General features: G+C 38.3%; 1 protein-coding gene across 3 annotated transcripts in view; it reads left to right on the plus strand.

The window, feature by feature from the left end:
• Nucleotides 1-3,595: 3,595 nt before the first annotated feature.
• The window catches only part of DCBLD1 (discoidin, CUB and LCCL domain containing 1), a 105,914-nt gene continuing 89,748 nt past the window's right edge, over nt 3,596-19,761 (plus strand). For all 3 annotated transcript variants that reach the window (XM_007484477.2, XM_056818681.1, XM_007484478.2), the window contains exon 1: nt 3,596-4,087. In XM_007484477.2, coding sequence (XP_007484539.1) covers nt 3,925-4,087 — 163 coding nt within the window. In that variant the 5' untranslated portion in view covers nt 3,596-3,924. The remainder of the gene's footprint in view (nt 4,088-19,761) is intronic.

Genomic DNA, 19,761 nt, shown 5'->3' on the forward strand with positions numbered 1-19,761 from the left:
TGGTAGACAACAACTTTATAGACACACATTTAACTGAAAATTATAGAAAATATGAGATCCCTGGACATTTATTGTTCATTCATTACAAAATATTTGCCCCAGTAGAGCAAAATGTAACTTTAAAAGAGTTGCTTCTACAAGAAATCTCACAGGCTTAATAAAATAAGAGGCAGCATCATACATTGGAAAGAGGACTGAATTTGAAGTCACAAGGCATCAATTCAAATCTTGGCTCTGTCATTTGTTCCCTATGTGAGCTTAGATAAGTCACTTTTCTGGGCCTCAGCTTCCTAATATGTAAAGTGAAGGGATTAGACTACATGACATGTAAGGTTCCATCCAGTTCTAAACCTATTTTAAGATTGTATGATTCTTTGATAAATGCAAACAGAGACAATTCTGTTCAGTGACCATCAGATTATTAACCTTGAGTAAGGCATAAAATAGGGAGACTGTGTTTAAGAACACAATAGTGTTCTTCCAGATGAAAGAAGGATTCCCTGTGGATGCTTAAATCTTCTGGATGCTCCTAGTGGCAGAGGATATTGTGCTGATTCCATCTAGCCCCTAACAATTCCATGGCCTCCTCAATGAGATCCATAATTACTCAAAAGAAATGAACCTAACAGTGTTTTAATCTATATTTAGATAAAAGCCTAAAGATGGGAGCAGTAAGAGAAGAGATTAGAAGTTAACAGTTAGATGCATTTATATGGAGTTCAGGGAAAGTTGGTTTTGTTAATTAGGCTAATGCCTAAATAACTAGCATTTGAAGACTCTGCACTCAGAAGAGAGACATTCATTATTATTATTATTGAGATGCTGTAAAATGAGAACTTGGACTTCAGATAGACCTAAAATCAACTCATTTGGATTTAATGAACATTCATTAAGCTCATTTACTGTGAGCAATACAAAGACAAATCTTGCTTACCAGCTCTATGACCATGGGCAAGTCACTTAAGCTCTCTTTTCTTCTGTAAAATGTGAATCACTTTACATAAAATGGGTGTAATAGATAGATATTCCTGAGGGTGTCTAGTGATTCTCTAGATGACTAATGGATCAAGATTTTACCTACCCTCCTTCTTCAATGCCTCCAGTTTCCTCCTTCTTCAAATCTCCCTTCCTCCCCTCTTCAGAAGCCCTCAGCTTCCCCTCCCCCTTTCCCTTCAGTTTCACTCAGTGTGAACTATGATGTTTTAGAGAAAATCCTCTTTTCTCTTCTTTAACTCAAATAAGGGTTTATTGGGGAAGACAGGAAAGGATGGCGGATAAGGTAAGAGGGATAGGTTTCCCTATTGTCTACAAAGAGCCTTGGTTTGGAGGGTACTGGGGAAATGGCAGTTGTCACAACTGTGACACAGAGTTGGTCAGAGAGGTATGTATGTCTGTATGTCTTCTTTTCTTCTAACCAGCCAGGTAACCTCAGTCAGTCAGCAAAAACTTCAGGGTCTTCACCATCAGCCACAAGCAGCCAAAAATTTAGCTTCTTCTCCCCCACTATGTCAGAAGTCAAAAAGGGTCCAGTTCAGAAGCTTCTCAGCCCAGTTCAGCCTGGCTTGGCTCCAACTGTCTTTCCTGGGAACATGGAATGTTCCTTTTGATTGACAGCTCTTCTGTCCTCAGCTTTCTGTCTTGCATGCATGCCTCTTCCACATGGGGAAACCACTGATTAGGTTTTTGTACCAAATTAGGCAATGTATTAAAGACCTTTGTAAACTTTAAGGTGCTTTCTCAAGTTAGTTATTAGTATTAGTATTAGAGTGAGGCTGATGACTTTTGCAACGCTACCTACTTAAATTCAATTCAGGGGCAAGTCATGGTGATGCTATTGATCATCTTTCAAAGAAAGGACAAACAATGTATTATTACATGATTAGAGAGAAGTCTAGAAGCTCATTTAGACTATATCAGAGGAGGGAAAATGTGAGTAGAGAGTTATATGTTCTATGTTGTCAAAGATTGAAAGAGTGTCTCTACTGTCTATATTGTCTGTGTGATCAGTCTATGTTCTGTGTTTTGTCATAGGCAGACATTTCTCCACGGCTTTAGTGTAGGAGCTAAGATGACTTTTGCTCTGTGCTCTTTCTTGGCTTCAAATCAGGTGGTCTAATCCTAGGGTTACCAAGACTGCCTCCCTGACAAGGCATTTTCCCTGAGCCTTTTACATAGCCTTAGTTGCATTGTTAGGCTTGTTATGGCTTTCGTTGAGACTCAAGGTACTTCTGCCTTTATGACAAGCATCACCTATCACAGCTTAAGAGAGCTACTCTTATTAGGCTTGATTCTGTTAGCATCTAATTCTTGGTTCTATAAGCCAAGTAAATATTGACTTCTCTTTTACTTATAAGTCTAATTTGTTTAATTTCTTGGTGTCCATGCTATTATGGTGCTAAGGAATAGGTTGTTTTATGAGGTAATATACTAGGGTCTGGTAGAGACTGACAATATCAGAGCTGAAAAAGAATTTTAAAGTCTAAGGTCTAGTTCTAAGATTTCACAAATAATATTCCACATAAGAAACTTTAAAATGTGTATTGTGATTCTGTTGTTCCCATACTTAAGAAAGTTTAAAGTCTAATTGAAGGGACAACACTAAAACACAAGTAGTATTTAAAGAACGACACAAAGCAGCGTGTAATTAAGTGCCAAATTGTGTGGGACAGAGGATAAATGCATTAGCTGTTCAGAAGAAAGGCCATTGCTGCAGTGACCAAGTAAGGCTTCAAAGGAAGTAGAACTTTCACTAGGTTCTAATTATTATCTTTTCAAATAATTAAGGATTTTGGTATACATGGAGGGGTTCAGAGGACAGAGGTGGGGAGTATGACGCTGCAGAACGCATTGAGAGGACTGCTGTGCTGGGCACCCTCTGAAACACCGGTTATTGAACACTTGAACACTTTCTTTACCCTAGGAACAAAAGTAGCTTCGTTTCCTCTTGGGGTGTTATGGCCAGATAGTCTAATATGCAACAATTGTTTATTGCCTAGTTCAGAGTATTGTACATATGAGAAACAGCAAGGGAGAAGACAGAAGATGAAGGTGGGGAAAGGGTAAGAAAGGGTTGAGTGGTGGAGGAGAGAGAGAGAAGAGGAAAAGAGGGTGAGGATCATAGATATGGAGATAGAAATCATCTTAGAAATCATTTCCTTGTTTTATAGATGAAGAAACCAGAGAGATTATTGAATTTGACCAAGGTCACACAAGCAGTTTGTTAAATGCATTATAGCCCATATCTGACATAGGTTCTTTGCTTCCACGCTCACTCTCCAATGTTGCACTGTTTCTGGGAAAGGATATGAAAAACAGGAAAGGGGGAAACAAGGAGACATGAAGAAAAGCATCGGGAAGAGAAAGAAGCGAGCAAAGGGAAAGAGGGAGTCTAAAGGGGGGAGAAAAAGAGGACGAGGAACGGAGAGAAAGAAATAGAGAAATAAAGGAAAAAGGAAAGAACGGGGGTGGTGGTTGGAGAGACAGACAGACAGACTCCATCCTCTCTGGACCTAGGAGAGCGACTTCCTCCTTTTTATGAGCCTGCCCTGCAGAAGGCGTGGTCAAGGGGAGGGAGGCACCCCTGGCGCGGGCTGGGCAGAGGGTAGGCTCCAATGGGAACGTCGAGGTTTGCCCGCCCCCCACCTCCTTCGGGGCAATGAGAAGCTAGTAGAGAGAGGCGAGGTAGCCGGCCCTCTTAGGGGAGTTTGCTCTGGAGTGGATAAACGGCTGAAGTGGCGCGGGCTCGGACTCAATCTATCCTGCCGGCCAGCCCCCAACTCCCGCCCAAAGAGAAGGTGGGGGGGTCGGGGGAGGCTCAGCTGGAGGCCAGAGCTACTGGCCCAAGCTGCTGGTCAAGGAGGAAAGTGTGGTCTGCCTGGAAAAGAAGAAGCGCCCAGAAAGTTGGCGTCCTCCGCCGGTGGAGCCATGATCTGGGGAAGCAACCTTGACCTCGCGCCTTGGAGCGTAGCGGGTCCACCCCTGCTGGCCCCTCGGCTGCTGCCCACTCTGCGATCTCTGCTTTTGCTGCTGCTGCTGCTGCTGCTACTCCCAGCATCGGCGCCGCTGGCCGGGCGCGCGGAGAAACTAGGTGAGTGTTGTGGCCGCCGGCCCGGAGCACCACCCACCCCCACCCCAACTTTTCTAGGCGAGCTTATCCGGGTGCCTGCCCCTGCCGCCTGCTGGTGCTAGAGATACTCCTGAGGCTGGGGGCCTGAGGGGATCGAAAAGCTCGGGGGAGGAAGGAAGTTGGATTAGCCGCCACCACCTCTCCAAATCCTGTGCCAGGCAACCCGCATTTGGACCTTAATCCTGGGGTCCCAGCCTCAGGCGAAATGAGCTCTTGGGGGATGAGCCGTCCGCCAGTCCCACGAATAAACTATCCAAAAGAACAAAACCAAAAGCCTGTTCTTATGTTATCCCTAGTGTGCTCCCAGTTTAATTCTGATTCCCTGGCTGTTGGCCTCCTGAGAAATGTCACAGCACCAAGCTCTTACATTTCCGTGTTTGTGTGTGTGCATGTTTGTGTGTGGGTGGCTCTCTGTGTAGGAAGGGTATAGAGGTGAGAGAAGGTATAAATAGTATAAAAAAAAAAGTCCCCATTAGAGCAGGTATCAATGGATTACCAACTCCATTGGGGGCTTTTTTTACGATAGTAGGTTAGCTGAGCAACAACAGCATTAAAAGTGACTTGTTTTTTGGGAAAAGAAACGTAAAGGTGGTAGTGGATAGAATGGACCTCTTTTTTTTTTTTTTAAACCCTTACCTTTCGTCTTGGATTGACTCCAAGGCAGAAGAGTGGTAAGGGCTAGAAAATGAGGGTTAAGTGACTTGCCCAGGGTCCCACAGCTGGGAAGTGTCTGAGGGCACATTTGAACCCAGGACCTCCCGTCTCAAGACCTGGCTCTAAATCCACTGAGCTACCCAGCTTCCCCCAGACAAGACCTCTTTTTGATAAGTTAGCAGAGGTTCTTAACCTGGAGTCCAGGGACCCCACTCCTACTCCTTACTCTCCATGGTCCGCAAGATAGATATCAGAGGGTCAGGGAAAAAATTGTCTTGATTTTCACTAAACTCTAAGGGAAATTAAGCATTTCCTTCAGTTCGTTAGAAATATTCTAAGAAGGGGTCCATAGACTTCACTAGCACTTAGCACAATGCTTGGAACACAGTAGGCATTTAATAAGTGCTTATTGCCCGAATGTTGGGGTTTTTTTTTCCCCACTAGACTACTAGAGGAGCCCATGATAAAAACAAGGTTAGGAATCACTGAATTCGAGTGATAAACACTATTGTTCTTATCTACCCCTTTGGTTCCCAATCCTGTCGACTTACTTTATCTTGAGCATTTGAGTGATTGATTCAATAATTGCCCTCAGCCCATCCTCCTCTTTTAGTCTGTTCTTTTTGCCTGATCTGGCCAGTGCCATGTGTGGTTTGACCTAGTTAATCCATACCTAGTTTATCCTTGAGGCTGAGACTCCACCAGATTAAAGTAGTAAACAATCCTATGAGACATGTGTAACTGATTTGTTAATCTTTCTTAATTAGCTCTAATCTGAATGAAGAAAAGGAGAGAAAGAATGCATTGAGGCAGTCTGACCCCAAGGGATGCTTTTTGTGCCCACTGTCCTCTTCTGCCTCGGTTTTCTTTCCTTCTTCCATATCCTCCACTTGACAAATAATGTTGCTATTATCTAATAGTAATGACTCTTTTGGGGAAAAAAAAAGAAAAAAACCCTGATCAGTGAGCCCTTCTGTACCATCTTATATAAAACAGAAAGAAAACTAAAAATAAACCAAAATATGGCAGTTTTCACAGTGCCTTGTGACAGTTGTTGGCAAGATTATAAGCATTAATTCATGGTACTAATTAGGAATTATTAGCAATTCATTGTGAAAATGAATATTTTAGCTTGAGAGGCATCATGGCTCAATGGACTAAGAATTGAATTCAGTCAGGAAGACCTAGGTAGAAGTCTCACCTCTGGCAACAAATGCTCCTGAACAAGTTACCTAGCCTCTCTGAGTACTCTCTGGCAACTCTCTAAGACCGTATATAATATTATAGGATAATATTGTATACTGTATTGAACATTAAATGATCTGTAGTGATTTTTCAGTAAGGTATTTTCTGAAGTGTAGGTATGACCATGTCACCCCTCCTTTTTCCTCTCATCCCCATTACCTTCCTAGGAAGTTTCAGTGGCTCCCTCTCATCTCCAGGATCAAATATAATATTCTCTGGCATTTAAAGCTGTTAATAACTCGACTACATCCTTCCTTTCAAATTACTGCCTTCTATCTTCTAACAGCCACATGGACCTACTTGCTGTTCCTCACACATAATTCTCCAACTCCCACTTCAGTGCCTTAATGCTCGCCATCACCCATGTCTATAACACTCTGCCCAAGATCTTATCTCCTTCTTTTAGTTTCCTTGGCTCCCTCCAAGGTTTAGTCCAGATCCCACCTTATGTAGGAGGCCTTTTTAGTCCCACCCCCCTCACCCATTAATATATTGATTCCCCCTTTTAGGTGATTATTTTCATTCCTGTCTTTATATAACTTGTAGGTTATGTGTTAGTCCTCGAATTTGAATATAAGCTTTCTGAGGACCCAGACTGGGCTCTGTTTCTTGTTGCTTTACCTTTCTTTGTAAACTCATAGTTTATCACAGTGCTGCCACTAAGTAAATGCTTGGTAAGTGCTAATTAAATCACTGGTCTGTATTGGCTTGAAGGTTCTCCTTATTGGACTTTCCTACTTCATTGAAATCACCCCCCCCCAAAAAAAAAAACAGAACAAAACAAAACAAAAAACCAAGAATGAATTGCCTTTTTAAATGTTGAACTTTGAGCACCATAATACACATATATAGTAGTTACTCAAATACCAATTATTTAAACCAGTTTTTTCCTTTTCTTTTCAAGTCATGAAGCATACCTTAAGGACCACTTTTTAAGTACAATAGATGGGTGAACCAAAACTCGAGGTACTTACTATGCTAGTGCATTTAAGGCTCTTACCCATGCTTCTAAATGAATCTGAAGATCTATGTCCATCCAGTTCATTAACTAGACATTTTCTTTGAACAACAGCTTTCTGGGAGGAAGTTAGCAGTGTGACTATGTAAATACCTATAATTTGGCTTTAAATTGAATATGTCATTACAGATGACTGATGGAATGTGATACATTTCTCATAGCTACTATTTCAGTTTCTATAAAGTAATATGTAAGTTTAGAATGTAATGGGCATTAATAAAGGATGAGGACACTTAAAATCAAAAATCATAGATTTGAGAGCATGAATAAGATTACAATAATAATAATAATAATGAATTAAATAACAATTCACGTTTTGATTTGTTGGCTTGCACAAAGCTAGTAGTAGTAAGACCTAGAAATTGAATCCATATCTTTGATAATCCAGTGATTGGGGGTCACACACACATACACACACACACACACACACACACACACACACTGTCCTGGACTGCTTCTCAATAATACTACTTCATGTGAATTGAATTTTATTGCAAAATTGAACAAAAATAAGGCTTTGAGGGAGAAAATAGAGCATTTGATTATGAATGGTACCCACATATACATCTTCCTTAATTGTTAGAATGAAATATTTTAGTGTTTTCTTCTCAAAGACCTAACTTAAACAAATTATCCAATTTTGAGTCCTGGAAATGTGTTACTTTCTTAGGAAGTTAGGTGGTGGATCTAGTTGTTTTTGTTATGTCTTCATGTTCCATTTTTAGGAGATAATCAGCAGTAACCTTGAAAAAAGGCATTCATCTAGCTGTTTTGGATGAATAACAGTTTGTTCTACACGAGAAAAAAACAAGAATGTTTATTTCATTTTCTTTGCTTTGTTCTTCCAAGAGAATATTCAGTAATACATAAGTGTGAGGACCATTTTTGGAACTCCGAAACTTCTTTTTAAAGCTGATATAGGGATGCAGAAACAGACTTTTATTTTACATAGTTGACATATTTCAGGGACATAATTTGATCTGTCCTGTATCCAAAGCTGTGTAACAATGAGCAATGTTATAATAGGATTTAGTGTACATACTCATAAGGCTGATCTGTGGGATTATTTTAAATCATGCATGGATTGCAGTTTGGCAACACCATGTTTCAGTGTTGGTCCCTCATATCTGCTTAACTGAAAGCAAGTATTGGCACAAGCTGTTCTAACATAATTTTTGTCACTTAGAGAATAAAATTTAGTTTCATAAGGCAGACTAGTCTTTCTTTTGACTTTCTGATATAGATACAATGACTATAATTTATTCCCAATCTTATTGCCTGGATAGTAGACTGTATAGAGCACTATGATGAATACCTATGGGTCATGAATGAGATTTGTTTTCTATGGGTCTTTGAAATAGAAGCCCAGTGGTCAGAAAAGTGCATGCCAATGGAACAGCTGGCATGATGTCACCTGTGCCCCCTATGTAGATGATTTGTTCTATTCCTACACATAATATTTACACTAAATATTTCAGGAAGGAAATGAGTTACCCCAAAACAACTAAAAATGGTTCAAAGAATATTTGTTAAAAAAAAAAGACTTTAACTTTGATCTTATCAAAACAGGATTTTTTTTTTTATCTCCTTACTTTAGATACTTGATAACCTGCTAACCTCAGGATGCTATAAATAGTCTTGGGGATGAAAAGGAAAATCTATAATCTTAAATAAATTAAAGTTGCTGTTTTTTTTTAAGTTGTTTGGAGAGAAATTAAACTATGATATTTTGGGAGGGTTTCATTTATGTGGAGATAATACAATTTATTTTTTCAAATAATTCTAAGAGTTTATGAAGTTTATGAAGAATAGCCAAATAATATGAAATTTATTGTTCTCAGTATTCTGAAATTAGCTGTGGGAATATCAATCACCAATTGCATTAAAAAGCCTCATTCCTTTCACCATTTATTAGTTTACTGAGTAAGCACTGGAGAGTAGAATATAAAAAGAGTCAAGAAATAACCTCCTGCCCTTAGGATCATATATCTAAAGCTGCAATCCTTAAGGCTAATCCCCATTTTTACACATGAGAAAACCGAATCTTAGATAGGTTAAGTGATTTACTCAAAGCTTACAGGAAGTATAGAGCAAAACTGGGTTTTTGAACTGAGGTTCAGTTCTCTTTGCACTGTACCATACAGCCTTGGAGACATTGTTGTTTATCTGAGACATTAAGACATATACATGAAATCATTCCCAGGCAAAGTAAAGAAATGGTGTATAAAAGACGACTGCTAAAAATGCCTTTTGGTTTTTAGGAAAATGAAAAAAATTGTAAGGAAAATTTTTAAAGAGAAATTAACATTTTAAAAGAAAAGATTTAATTCTGGCTAGTCAGATTTAGGGCATTTAAGTGAAGAGAAAAGAACATGGATTTCTATCTTCTTTTTTCCCCTCCCCTTTAAAGAATTTTAGTCTGTGGGAGCAATTTGCCTTTTTGAAGTTGAAAAGTCATGTTGATGTAATCTTCCAGATGTTCAGGCCTTAGTTGTGGTTAAAAATAGTTGTTTGTTTGGGGGTGGAGGGTTGTTGCTTGTCAATGAAGAAGTCGCATGTTTATTTGTGGCCACAGTCCCTTATGTAGAAATATGGTCAACTTTTTGGCCTCTAGGGCAGTTGTCCAGAGTCAATCCTGCAAAAGGGTTCCTTTTTGGTTTAAAAAAAAAGAAAGAAAGAAAGAGGAAAAGGAGGAGGAAGTCTAGGATTTGCTTAACCTGAATATTTTGGAAGAGCGCTGTTTTGTAGTTTGAAAGAATCGGGTGGAGAAAAATGATATATTATTTAGATTTGAAAACACATATTGAAATGTGATTATTGCCATCTGTTTCAGGACTACATCAATCTTACTTGAACAAAAGATCTTAGGAAGCTCTGAGAATCATTTACTGGCAGTACTACGAAGGCTCTTTTAAATCAATTGTCCGTGACAATTTTAGTTGAGAAATCAAGGGACTCGGACTTAGGCAAATGCTAAGTGGATGAAATTATTCTATTAGAATAGACTCCTTTGGAGAATCACTTCTGAAACTTACTAGTCCTGTAAACTTTGGCAACACTAACCCCTCAGTTCTCTTATCTGTAAAATGGGGATAACAATAGGGGGAGCTAGATGGTACAGTGGCTAGTGTCCTACCTGAAATCAGAGAGGGACCCGAGTTCAAATTTTCCTTCAAATACATCCTGGACATGTGACCTTGGCAAGTCACTTAAGACTGTTTGCCTCCCTTTCCTCATTTGTAAAATGAGCTGGAGAAAGAAATGTCAAATCACTCCAGTATCTTTGCCAAGAAAACCCCAAAAGGGGTCAGGAAGAGTTGGGCACAACTGAAAACAACTACAAATCAGAAAACTAATATAAATAGAAAACTCTTTTCCAGCTATATGCCAATGTCAACTATTATTATGAGATTTTTTTATATGTTTACTGCACATAGCATGTTACTTTGTCACGTCTTGAAAGTCTTCTAGATCAGTGCTCTATTAACACATACAGGCTTGTTTCCTTTCTCCTTCGTCCTTTGGTTTGGGTGCTGTTTTGAAGTTTGTAATAAACGTTAGCAGAAATTCCAGGTTTTTGCTGTTTATAGAATCCTGTCATAAGTGCATACTGCAAGATAATTTAATGATTTATTAGAAAGGCTGCCAGGAATCACTTGGAAATTTTGTAATAAGGAAAGATTTTATTTCCTACTTTTGCTTCTGAATTCTCTCACTTGTTTCTCACTGAGTTGGGAATTTTTCCCCAGACAAGTATCCTCTTTCTGGAAAGACAGACTACAGGATTGCTTCTAACCCTCCCTTTCCCCTGACCCCCAAAGCAATTTTTAATTTTCTTCTCATTTTAAGACCTTACTCAGGTATCACCTCTTCCTTGGAAATTTCTCTAATTCAACCCTACTCCTTCACCACCCCTCAAAGTGGTTCACCCAAAGTGATCCCTCCATCCTAAAGGTTTTCAATGTTCCTTTTTATGATACCCTCCTTTGTCCCTTTCACATTCTATCTTATGTTACCTTTATGTCTGTAAATGGCACCTACCTGTATTATACTGTAAGCTTCTTGAGGGCACGGACAGTTGGGGTTTCCATTTTTGTTATCCCCAGGACTTAGTATTATATATAGTGCCTTGTATATAAGGGACTTCGTAAATGGGCATTCATTGATATAGGGAGGAAGGTGGAGGTGGAGATACAACACAAAGTTGTTGGACTCGATCCTGACTATTGCTTCAACTTCTCTATGCAATCAGTGACTAAGTCTGGGCAATTCAGCCTCCAAAGCATCTCTCAGATCTCTCCTCAGTCTCTACAATATCTCTCAAATCTCCACTCAGGTTGAGGAGGTTTGGGATTTTATCCTAGAAGTATTAAAGACTTTTAATGATGGAAGGCATGGTTAGAGCTATAACATTAATTTGTCAGTTCTGCCAAGTATGGCTTGGAAAGGGGAGAGAACAGAGTGGAGGTTATTAAAGTAGGTTATGACAGAAATCCAGGTAAGAGAGGATGAGGCTTGAACTAGGGTAGAGGGTTTACAGGTGAAGGGAAGATAACTTAAGACTGTCATAAACTTTTGTGATTTAAAAGGATGATTCATGAAGGATCTAAGATTTATTTCATCCACGTGGAAAATACCAGATGTGGAAATTCCCTCTTCTATCTGTACCTAATACATACTGAATTCAAAGGAGTGGCCTGAGTCATATAGATGTTGGGATATGCCCAAGGTCTTGTAGCTCTGAGTTTGTGATATAAAATGGGTCTCCTGGCTCCACAGCCAGTATTTTCTCTGCTTTGTCACTGTTGTCCCAGACCTTCATCATTTATAACCTGACTTACTGAAAGAGCCTCCTATCCAATCTTGAAAGGGCTTTGGGATCCCCCAGAGCTCCACAATTGGAAAACCACTGCTTTAACCAATAAAGGTCTGTAATTTATAGACATAGAGCAGGGGTTCTTAACCTGGAGTCTTTGAACTTTTTGTAAACAATATTTTGATAGCTGTATGTCGGGATACTTGACCTCTTTTGTCATTCTATGCACTGTGTTTTATTTTATGCATTAGAAAAAATTTTTTTTTTCTGAGAAGAGATCCATAGGCTTCAAACTGCCACAGGAGTTCGTGACACACAAAGGAATAAGGATTCCTGACTTCAAGAGTTACTTTAGCCTAGAGAAGTTAAGCGACTTGTTCACGGTTACATACACAGTATGGAGCAGAGGTGAGATTTAAACCTAGGGCATTCTGACCTTGATTAGCCTAGATAGCCACTATATCATTGCTGCCTTTATTATTTGGTAGCATAATCTTTTTTCATAAATAAATGGACTTTTTCTTACAAATAACAAGCCAAAAGGCTATTTTATAAAGTCCAGTTAGCATAAAGCTACTGGTGCACACAAGGAAAATCAGCGCAGAAACTCTTATCTTGTGTCTTAGTCACATTATTTTAAAGTGGTTGAGTGATTTTAACTCAGAGCTCTCCTTTCTTCCCCACAAAAAGGAATCTGCTTTAGATTTGTGTAGTTTCAGCCTTAAAGGAAGAATAAATAGATCCTAGTACCCCTGGAATATTAGAATCTTCTATTTTTTCTATCACCACACTGTTGTTTTTTGTTTATTTGTTTTTGAATGGGGAGCAATTTCTTGTTTCCAGGATCAGAATGACTAAAAATGGTTCTTTTTCTCTAGAAAGCTTTTTTTTTTTGCTTAGTCCCCCCAAAAAATTCATCTGTGGAAAAGAACCACCTATCTCTATACCCTAAAGGAGGAGAGGAGAAAAATATCCCTACTTCTTCAGTTATCACTAACTCAGAAGAGTCTGAAAATTCTTGGAGACTTTTTAGGTGAGGAAGGGAAGGAGGTAATGTGGATGTGTTAGGTGTGTGTTTTGGGGGTGGAGATACAGTTGTAGTCAGTTCCCTAATGCTGAATCTCAGAATTTTGGATGACTGCCAAACATCTGTATCCTACTGCCAATCTTCATGCCCTCCGGAATGCATGCTGGTGTTGGTGAAGAGCAAAGTGCTTATGTAGTTCACTGAATCTAAAGATAGAAGGGATTTTAGACCTTAGTTGACGCCTAGAAGGTGAAATGACTTGCCTAAGTCATACTCACATGCTCTGGCTTTGGATCCATTTTATTATTATGCAGCTTCTATTGAGGTTTAATAAATTGTTGTAATTCATTTTCTTGATCAATAATTTTTTGTGTAAAACAATTTTTAACATTCTTTTTTAAAATTTTGAGTTCCAAATTCTCTTCCTCCCTCCCTTCCCCTCCTCATTCCCTGAGACAGTAAGCAATTTGATATAGTCCATACATGTGTGATCCTGCAAAACAGATTTCCATATTAGTCATGTTGTAGAAGGAGACACATATCAAAGAAAAAGAAAAAAAGCTCACAAAGAAAACAAAGTGAAAAATAGTATGCTTTGATCTGCATTCAGACTCCATCAGTTCTTTCTCTGGAGGTAGATAGCATTTTTCATCTTGTGCCTTTTGGAATTGTCTTGGATCATCTTATTGCTGAGCATAATTGCTGTAATTCTTCACAACTTGTAATGATCCTTTTCCCTTGTCATTCATACAGCTCTATTCTCTGCCGAAGAAATTTTAACATTTTCCTTTAAAATGGTAGTTAACAACTAGAAACTTGCTTTCATTGTTTTGATAGATGATGTATAGTACCTGAAAGCAGTACACATCTTTTGGGAAAAGTATATTCTGACTTTCCTTTCTCCCTGAAGAAAGGGATAGTATGACAAGTATTTAGTTTGATAGCATTTAATTTTTGGTCTCCTACCTCACTAACATTTTTGCCTCATTAGATGCTTGACAAGATGTCATTTTTTTTCCCTACCCAGGCTTTCTATTTTCTGGTCAGTAAACACTGATTGCTTTTCCCTTTTTCTCTTATGAGTGCATGAACACATGTTCCACGCTTGTCCTTTTTTAAATCTTTGTTCTCTTAGAGTGAAGTTAACCCAACATGATTTGGGGTTAGATATTAGATTTTTCATATCCATTATACCCTTCTCAGAAAGTGGTATAACTGCAGGTTGCAAATACAGGTGTTTGCTTAAAAAAAAAAACAAAGAAACCTTATAAAAAAGGTCATACCTACAAAACAGGGTTCTTTTTATTTTTAACTTTTTTATTTTTTTCAATTACATGGAGATGTAATTTTTGACAAATGTTATCTGATGTTTTGAAGTTCAGATTCTTTCCCTTCCTCTCTCTTTTCCTCTCCCCACAACTCCCCGAGGTGGTAAATCACAGAGTTCTTTTTAATGTGAGTCTCTTTACTTCTGACATAATTTTAGAAAAATTATTTATATTACACTTATAATAGAAAACACGATACTTGCATTTATCACTCTAGTAAGTTTCAATCCATTACCTGTAAATTTTGAGGCATAGTAATCTCAGTAGTGACATATACATAGTTATTTTTATTTCTAGAAAGGAAATCTAGGGATAAGTGAAGAGAACATGGCATTTTTAATATGTAGCTTTGGAAGTCTGTTGCTATCCTAAGAGGCATCTTGGTATATTGATCTTGGAGTCAGAAGACCTAGGCTTGAGTTCTGGCACCAACATTTAGAAGCGATCCTCAGTTTCTATAAAATAACAATGATAATATTATTTCTTAGTGTGTTTGTGATGAAAAATGTTTAGTGCTATATAGATGAGAATTGCCTTTATCAGAAATTCAAATATGAACAGTTTTTTCCAACTATTGTTACTACTTATAAAAAAACTAAATTTCTTTTCCTTTAAATTAAAAGATTTATTGGTCTTTTTTTTTTCAACTTCACTTTGTTTTTTGATATACTCCTTACTTCTAGATCTACTCACCCTTTCTGTGATACTCTCTGGAATGCTTGTTCTATTATCAACAAACTTGCTTTTATCTTAAACTTTTTTTCCATCCTTGCTTGTATTCACCAAGACCTGGCTTATTCTAATAACACCAAATCCTTAGCCACCATTTCAGTACTTGTTAGTTTTACTCAATACTTTTAGTTAGTTCCTTGACTCAATCAGTGATGGTGGATGGAGACAGAATATGCCTTTCTGTGCCTCGGTTTCCTTATTTGTAAAATGGGAATAATAATTGCACCAACCTCCCAGGATTGTTGTGAAGATCAAGTATATAAAGTTCTTTGCAAACTTTACAGCTCTGGAAAGAGTATTGGACCTAGAGTAAAGAAATCATCTTAAAAAAAAGAAAAAGAAACATAAAACTCATCTTCCTGAATTCAAATCTAGCCTCAGACACTAGCTGTGTGACCCTGGGCAAGTCACTTAACCCCAGTTTTGTCATCTATAAAAGGAACTGAAGAAGGAAATGGCAAACCACTCCAATATCTTTGCCAAGAAAACTGTGAATGGGGGTTAGGGAGTCACAAAAAGTTAGACCAAACTGAAAAATGACAGAACAATTATTCCACCTTCTTGTTCCCCATTGCTCCTTCTCTAGATTCCCCTTTTACCATCATTGCTCAGCAACCTCTCCTCAGTTAAGTTTAACACTATTCAAATTTATCCCCCAGTCCACATTCTGATGGTTGTTATCTATCTATATGTTCCTCAGGATATTCTCCTTCCTCCCTTAATGAATGAAGTGTTTGGCTCAATAGTCTTTCTCACTTGTCCAACTCCTGCCCTTGTGTCAGGAGATTTCAATATACATATTGTTATTCCTTCAAAGATCTAAATTTCAAAGTTCCTCATTCTTCCCAATTCCCATGACCTAGTTCTCACCATCTCAGCCACACACTGATTGCCATACACCAGATCTTGCAGACACCTACAGATCTTCCATTTTTATGTTCAAGAACTCTGAAGTCCCTTTATCTATTCATGACCTTTTATTATTCTTTCCCTCTGTCTTATAACCTTATACCTTGTTCTTTGTCAGTGTGACTTCCTATCCTTCCATTTTTCATTTCTTTTCTAGGCTGTCACCCCTGAAGTGACCACTCTCTACTACTTTTTCTATCTCAATCCTTTTGTCAATCAATGCAGCTGAAAACTACCTTCTATTTCTGATTGACTTTCCCTCTTGTCCTATCACCACCAGTCATTGCTTTTGTTTCACTGAATGAAACTGAAGAGTAATAATCATAGTAAAGATCGCAATCATTATTAGCCTTTGGATTGTCCTTTGAAGTTCACAAAACCCTACAAATATGTATCTCATTTTATCCTCCCACAAACTGAGGATGTAGATGCTCTTATTACCCCCTTTTTACAGACCAAGAAACTTAGGTAAGGGAGAGGTTTAATGCCTTGCTTGTGGTCATACGATTTAGCAGTAAGTAACTAAGGCTGGATTGGAAATCAGATTTTCATGACTTCAGGTCTAACATTCTATCCATTGTGTCATCTAGCTGCTATAGTGACTGTGTCCATCACAAATTAATATTATTATATACTCTTAAGTGGACCCTAATGATCGCAAAACAATCCTTTTACATCTCCCACTTTGACTTGTCCTCCAATTCAAACCTTTTCATCCCTTTGTCAAGTGTCCCAGGACATCTACTCCTCCTGTGCCTCAACTTATTATCTCTGAAAAAATGGAGACCATTCCCCAAGAGCTTCCTCTTACTTCTTCCTCCTTTCATATCACTCTAATGGCTTCTCCTGATCTACTCCATCTCAGAAAATGCTATCTCCAAAGTCACCAATAATTTCTTTATTGTCAAATTCAATGCCCTTTTCTCAACCCTAACCTTTCTTGTTCTCTGTAGCCCTTGACACACTCTTCTCCTGAATACTCTCTCGTTTCTAAGTCTTTCTGACACATTGATCTCTCCTAGTTATTTTACCTAACTGACACCTTCTGAATCTCCTGTTCATCCAGATCTTGTCTACAAACCATGACTGTCCCCAAAACTCTGCCCTGGGTCGCCTTCTCTTTTCTCTCTAAACTGTCTCACTTGGTAATCTTACTGGCTCCCGGGGGTTAATTTATTATCTCTCTGTAGGCTTAATGGTCTATCTTGAGTGCCAGTCTCTTGTCATATGTTGCTTCTTAGACATCTCAAATGATGCTCTGGAGTATTCCAAACTACCGCGTCCAAAACTGAATTAATATCTTTTCCCTCAAATGCTTCACCCTTCTATATACATCCCTCTTGTAGTTGAAAGCACCACTATCTTCCCATTCAATTCAGGTTCATAACTTTGATTTGATTCTCAACTCCTGTCATACTTCACATATGCTCTCTGTGCCAAATCATTTCTATCTTTATAATATCTCTCCTATGCATCCCTTTTTCTGCACTCATAAAGCCACCACACCCTGGTATTGTCTCTTATTGTCTCATGCCCCAACTTCTACAATAAATGGTTTTCTTATTGGTTTCCCTGTCCCAACTTTCTCTCTACTTTATTCTCTTCTCCTCTCACCTGCCAAGAATTATTTTCCTGAAGTACAGGTCAGCTCATTATTCTCAATAATGCAAAGATCCAAGACAGTCCCAGAAACTCATGACAAAAAATGCCATATGCCTTCCAAGCTGATGGAATCTGAAGGTAGACTAACACATACTATATTTCATTTTCTTTTTTCTTCTTTTTCTTTCATTTGAGATCTCTTCCAGAAAATGACTAACATAGAAAAACTTTTACATGATTGCACATGTAAAATCAATATCAGATTGTTTACTATCCCAGGGAAAGAGGGTCAGAAGAATGGAAAAAATTTGGAACTCAGAATTTACAAAAAAGAATGTTAAAAATTATTTTTATATATATTAGGAGAAAAATAAAATATTGTTAAATAAGATAAAGTTTGGTCTTTGTCACCTCTGCATATGCTGCTCCCTGTTATCTCCAATATAAAAATACTTTTGTGGACATTTAAAGCCCTTTACAACCTTACCCCTTCCTATATTTCCAGGCTTCTTACACTTTACATCCCTACATGTACTTTTATGATCTAACAGTACCTGCCTTCTTGTTCCTCATCCTCCTTCCCTCTTCTGGCACCAGACTTTTTCAGTGTTTTCTCCAATATCTGAAATGCTTTCTCTCCTCACTTCTCCATCCTAAATTCTTTCAAGACTCAGCTCAATTCTCACCTTCTTGAAAGAGGCCTTTCCCAGTGTCCCCCACTTCTAGCACCTTTTTTCTGATTTAATCTTTTATCTACTTTGCCCTTACATAGTTATTTGAATATTCCCTCCCCCATTAGAATGTGAGCTTCTAAAGGGTAGGGATTGTGTTTTACTTTTCTTTAAACTATGTTTGGCACAGAGTAAATACTTAATAAATGTTTATTGACTGACTTACATTCCCTGCCTTTCCTCAATTATTCCTAGTATCAGAAAAAAAAATCTAAATTGTCCAAAATAGCAACAATATTTAAAATAGCAACAACCATATACAGTTTCCATAATCTAGTCTTTTCTCCCTTCTCCTACCTCCTTTAGCTGCACATATACAACCTCAAGAATTTCACTTATCTTCTGAAATCAGTATTGGTCAATGCATTTCATATAAAGTTGCTCTTTTGGTTCTATTTTCATTTACAACTGTTTACGTGTCTTTTTTTTTTTTTGCTCCTTGTTCTGCCTTCCTAATTCTGCATTAGCTAATACACACCCTCCTACATAGATCCTTAAATAAAAATTCTTTTACCTGGAGGAGGGACAGACACTGGTTTAGAAGATAATCCCATGGAGGAGATGGGTAATGAGTAGACCTACGACGGTTTTAACTACTTGCAGTCATCAGATAAAGTGGATGGCTCATCTCCTACCATAACCTGCCTATGTTTCTTCAGAGGTTTGAGGGGCAGAAGGCAGTCTCTGGGGAAAATGTGCCAAGCCATATTGGTTCTTTTGTGTTTATTAGCAAAGTTGCACTGTTATTTATTATTGTTATTGTTGTTATTGTTATTATTACTATTAAATAAAATAAAGTTTGGTTTTTGCCATGGCTTATACCAATAAATGTTTATATGGTATACATCATGGTGGTGGTCCATGGAGCACCAGGCAACCAATAACATAACCTTTCAATGTGCCAGAAACTATTGAAATCAAAGCAAGGCAAAACCAAAAATAGTCCCAGTCCTTGAGGGGCTTACATACTAATGGAGGAGTTCATGTGTCAGTAGTTACATACAAGAAGGGAGGGAACCATAGATGGGAAGTCTTGAGTGACTGGGGAAGGCAGGGCAGGAAATGCCTCCTGCAGAATATGCCATCTGAACTGAGTCTTGAAAAAAGCTAGGGAAGTAAAGAGTTGGAGATAGAGCATTCTAGACATGGGGAACCACCTGCTAAAAGATGTCCAGATCTGAGACTGGAGACAGAGTATCAGGTAGAAGGAAGAGCAAATAGGACAATGGTAGCACAGAGGGGAAGGAGAGTATCTATTAGAAGGCTTGAAAGATAAGAAGGCTCCAGATTATAAAAAAGTCTTAAATGTCAAATGGACAATTTTATTTCTTGATTAAGGAAACACAATGAGTCAGGTTATTAATCAGGGTGATGACATGACTGCTTAGGAAAAGTACTTTAGCAGCTATGTGGACCATGGATTTGAGAAGGGAGAGATTTGCATCGTGGAGTCCAATAAGTGCTTAATTAATACTTATTGATAGTTCTGGAGAAAAGAGGTTTTGGGTTCAAATGTAACCTCAGAAACTTCCTACCTACGTGACCCTAGGCTTAACCCCAATCGTCTAGCCCA

This window comes from Monodelphis domestica, chromosome 2 (genome assembly GCF_027887165.1).
Source record: "Monodelphis domestica isolate mMonDom1 chromosome 2, mMonDom1.pri, whole genome shotgun sequence".
In the NCBI taxonomy this organism is placed as follows: Eukaryota; Metazoa; Chordata; class Mammalia; order Didelphimorphia; family Didelphidae; genus Monodelphis; species Monodelphis domestica.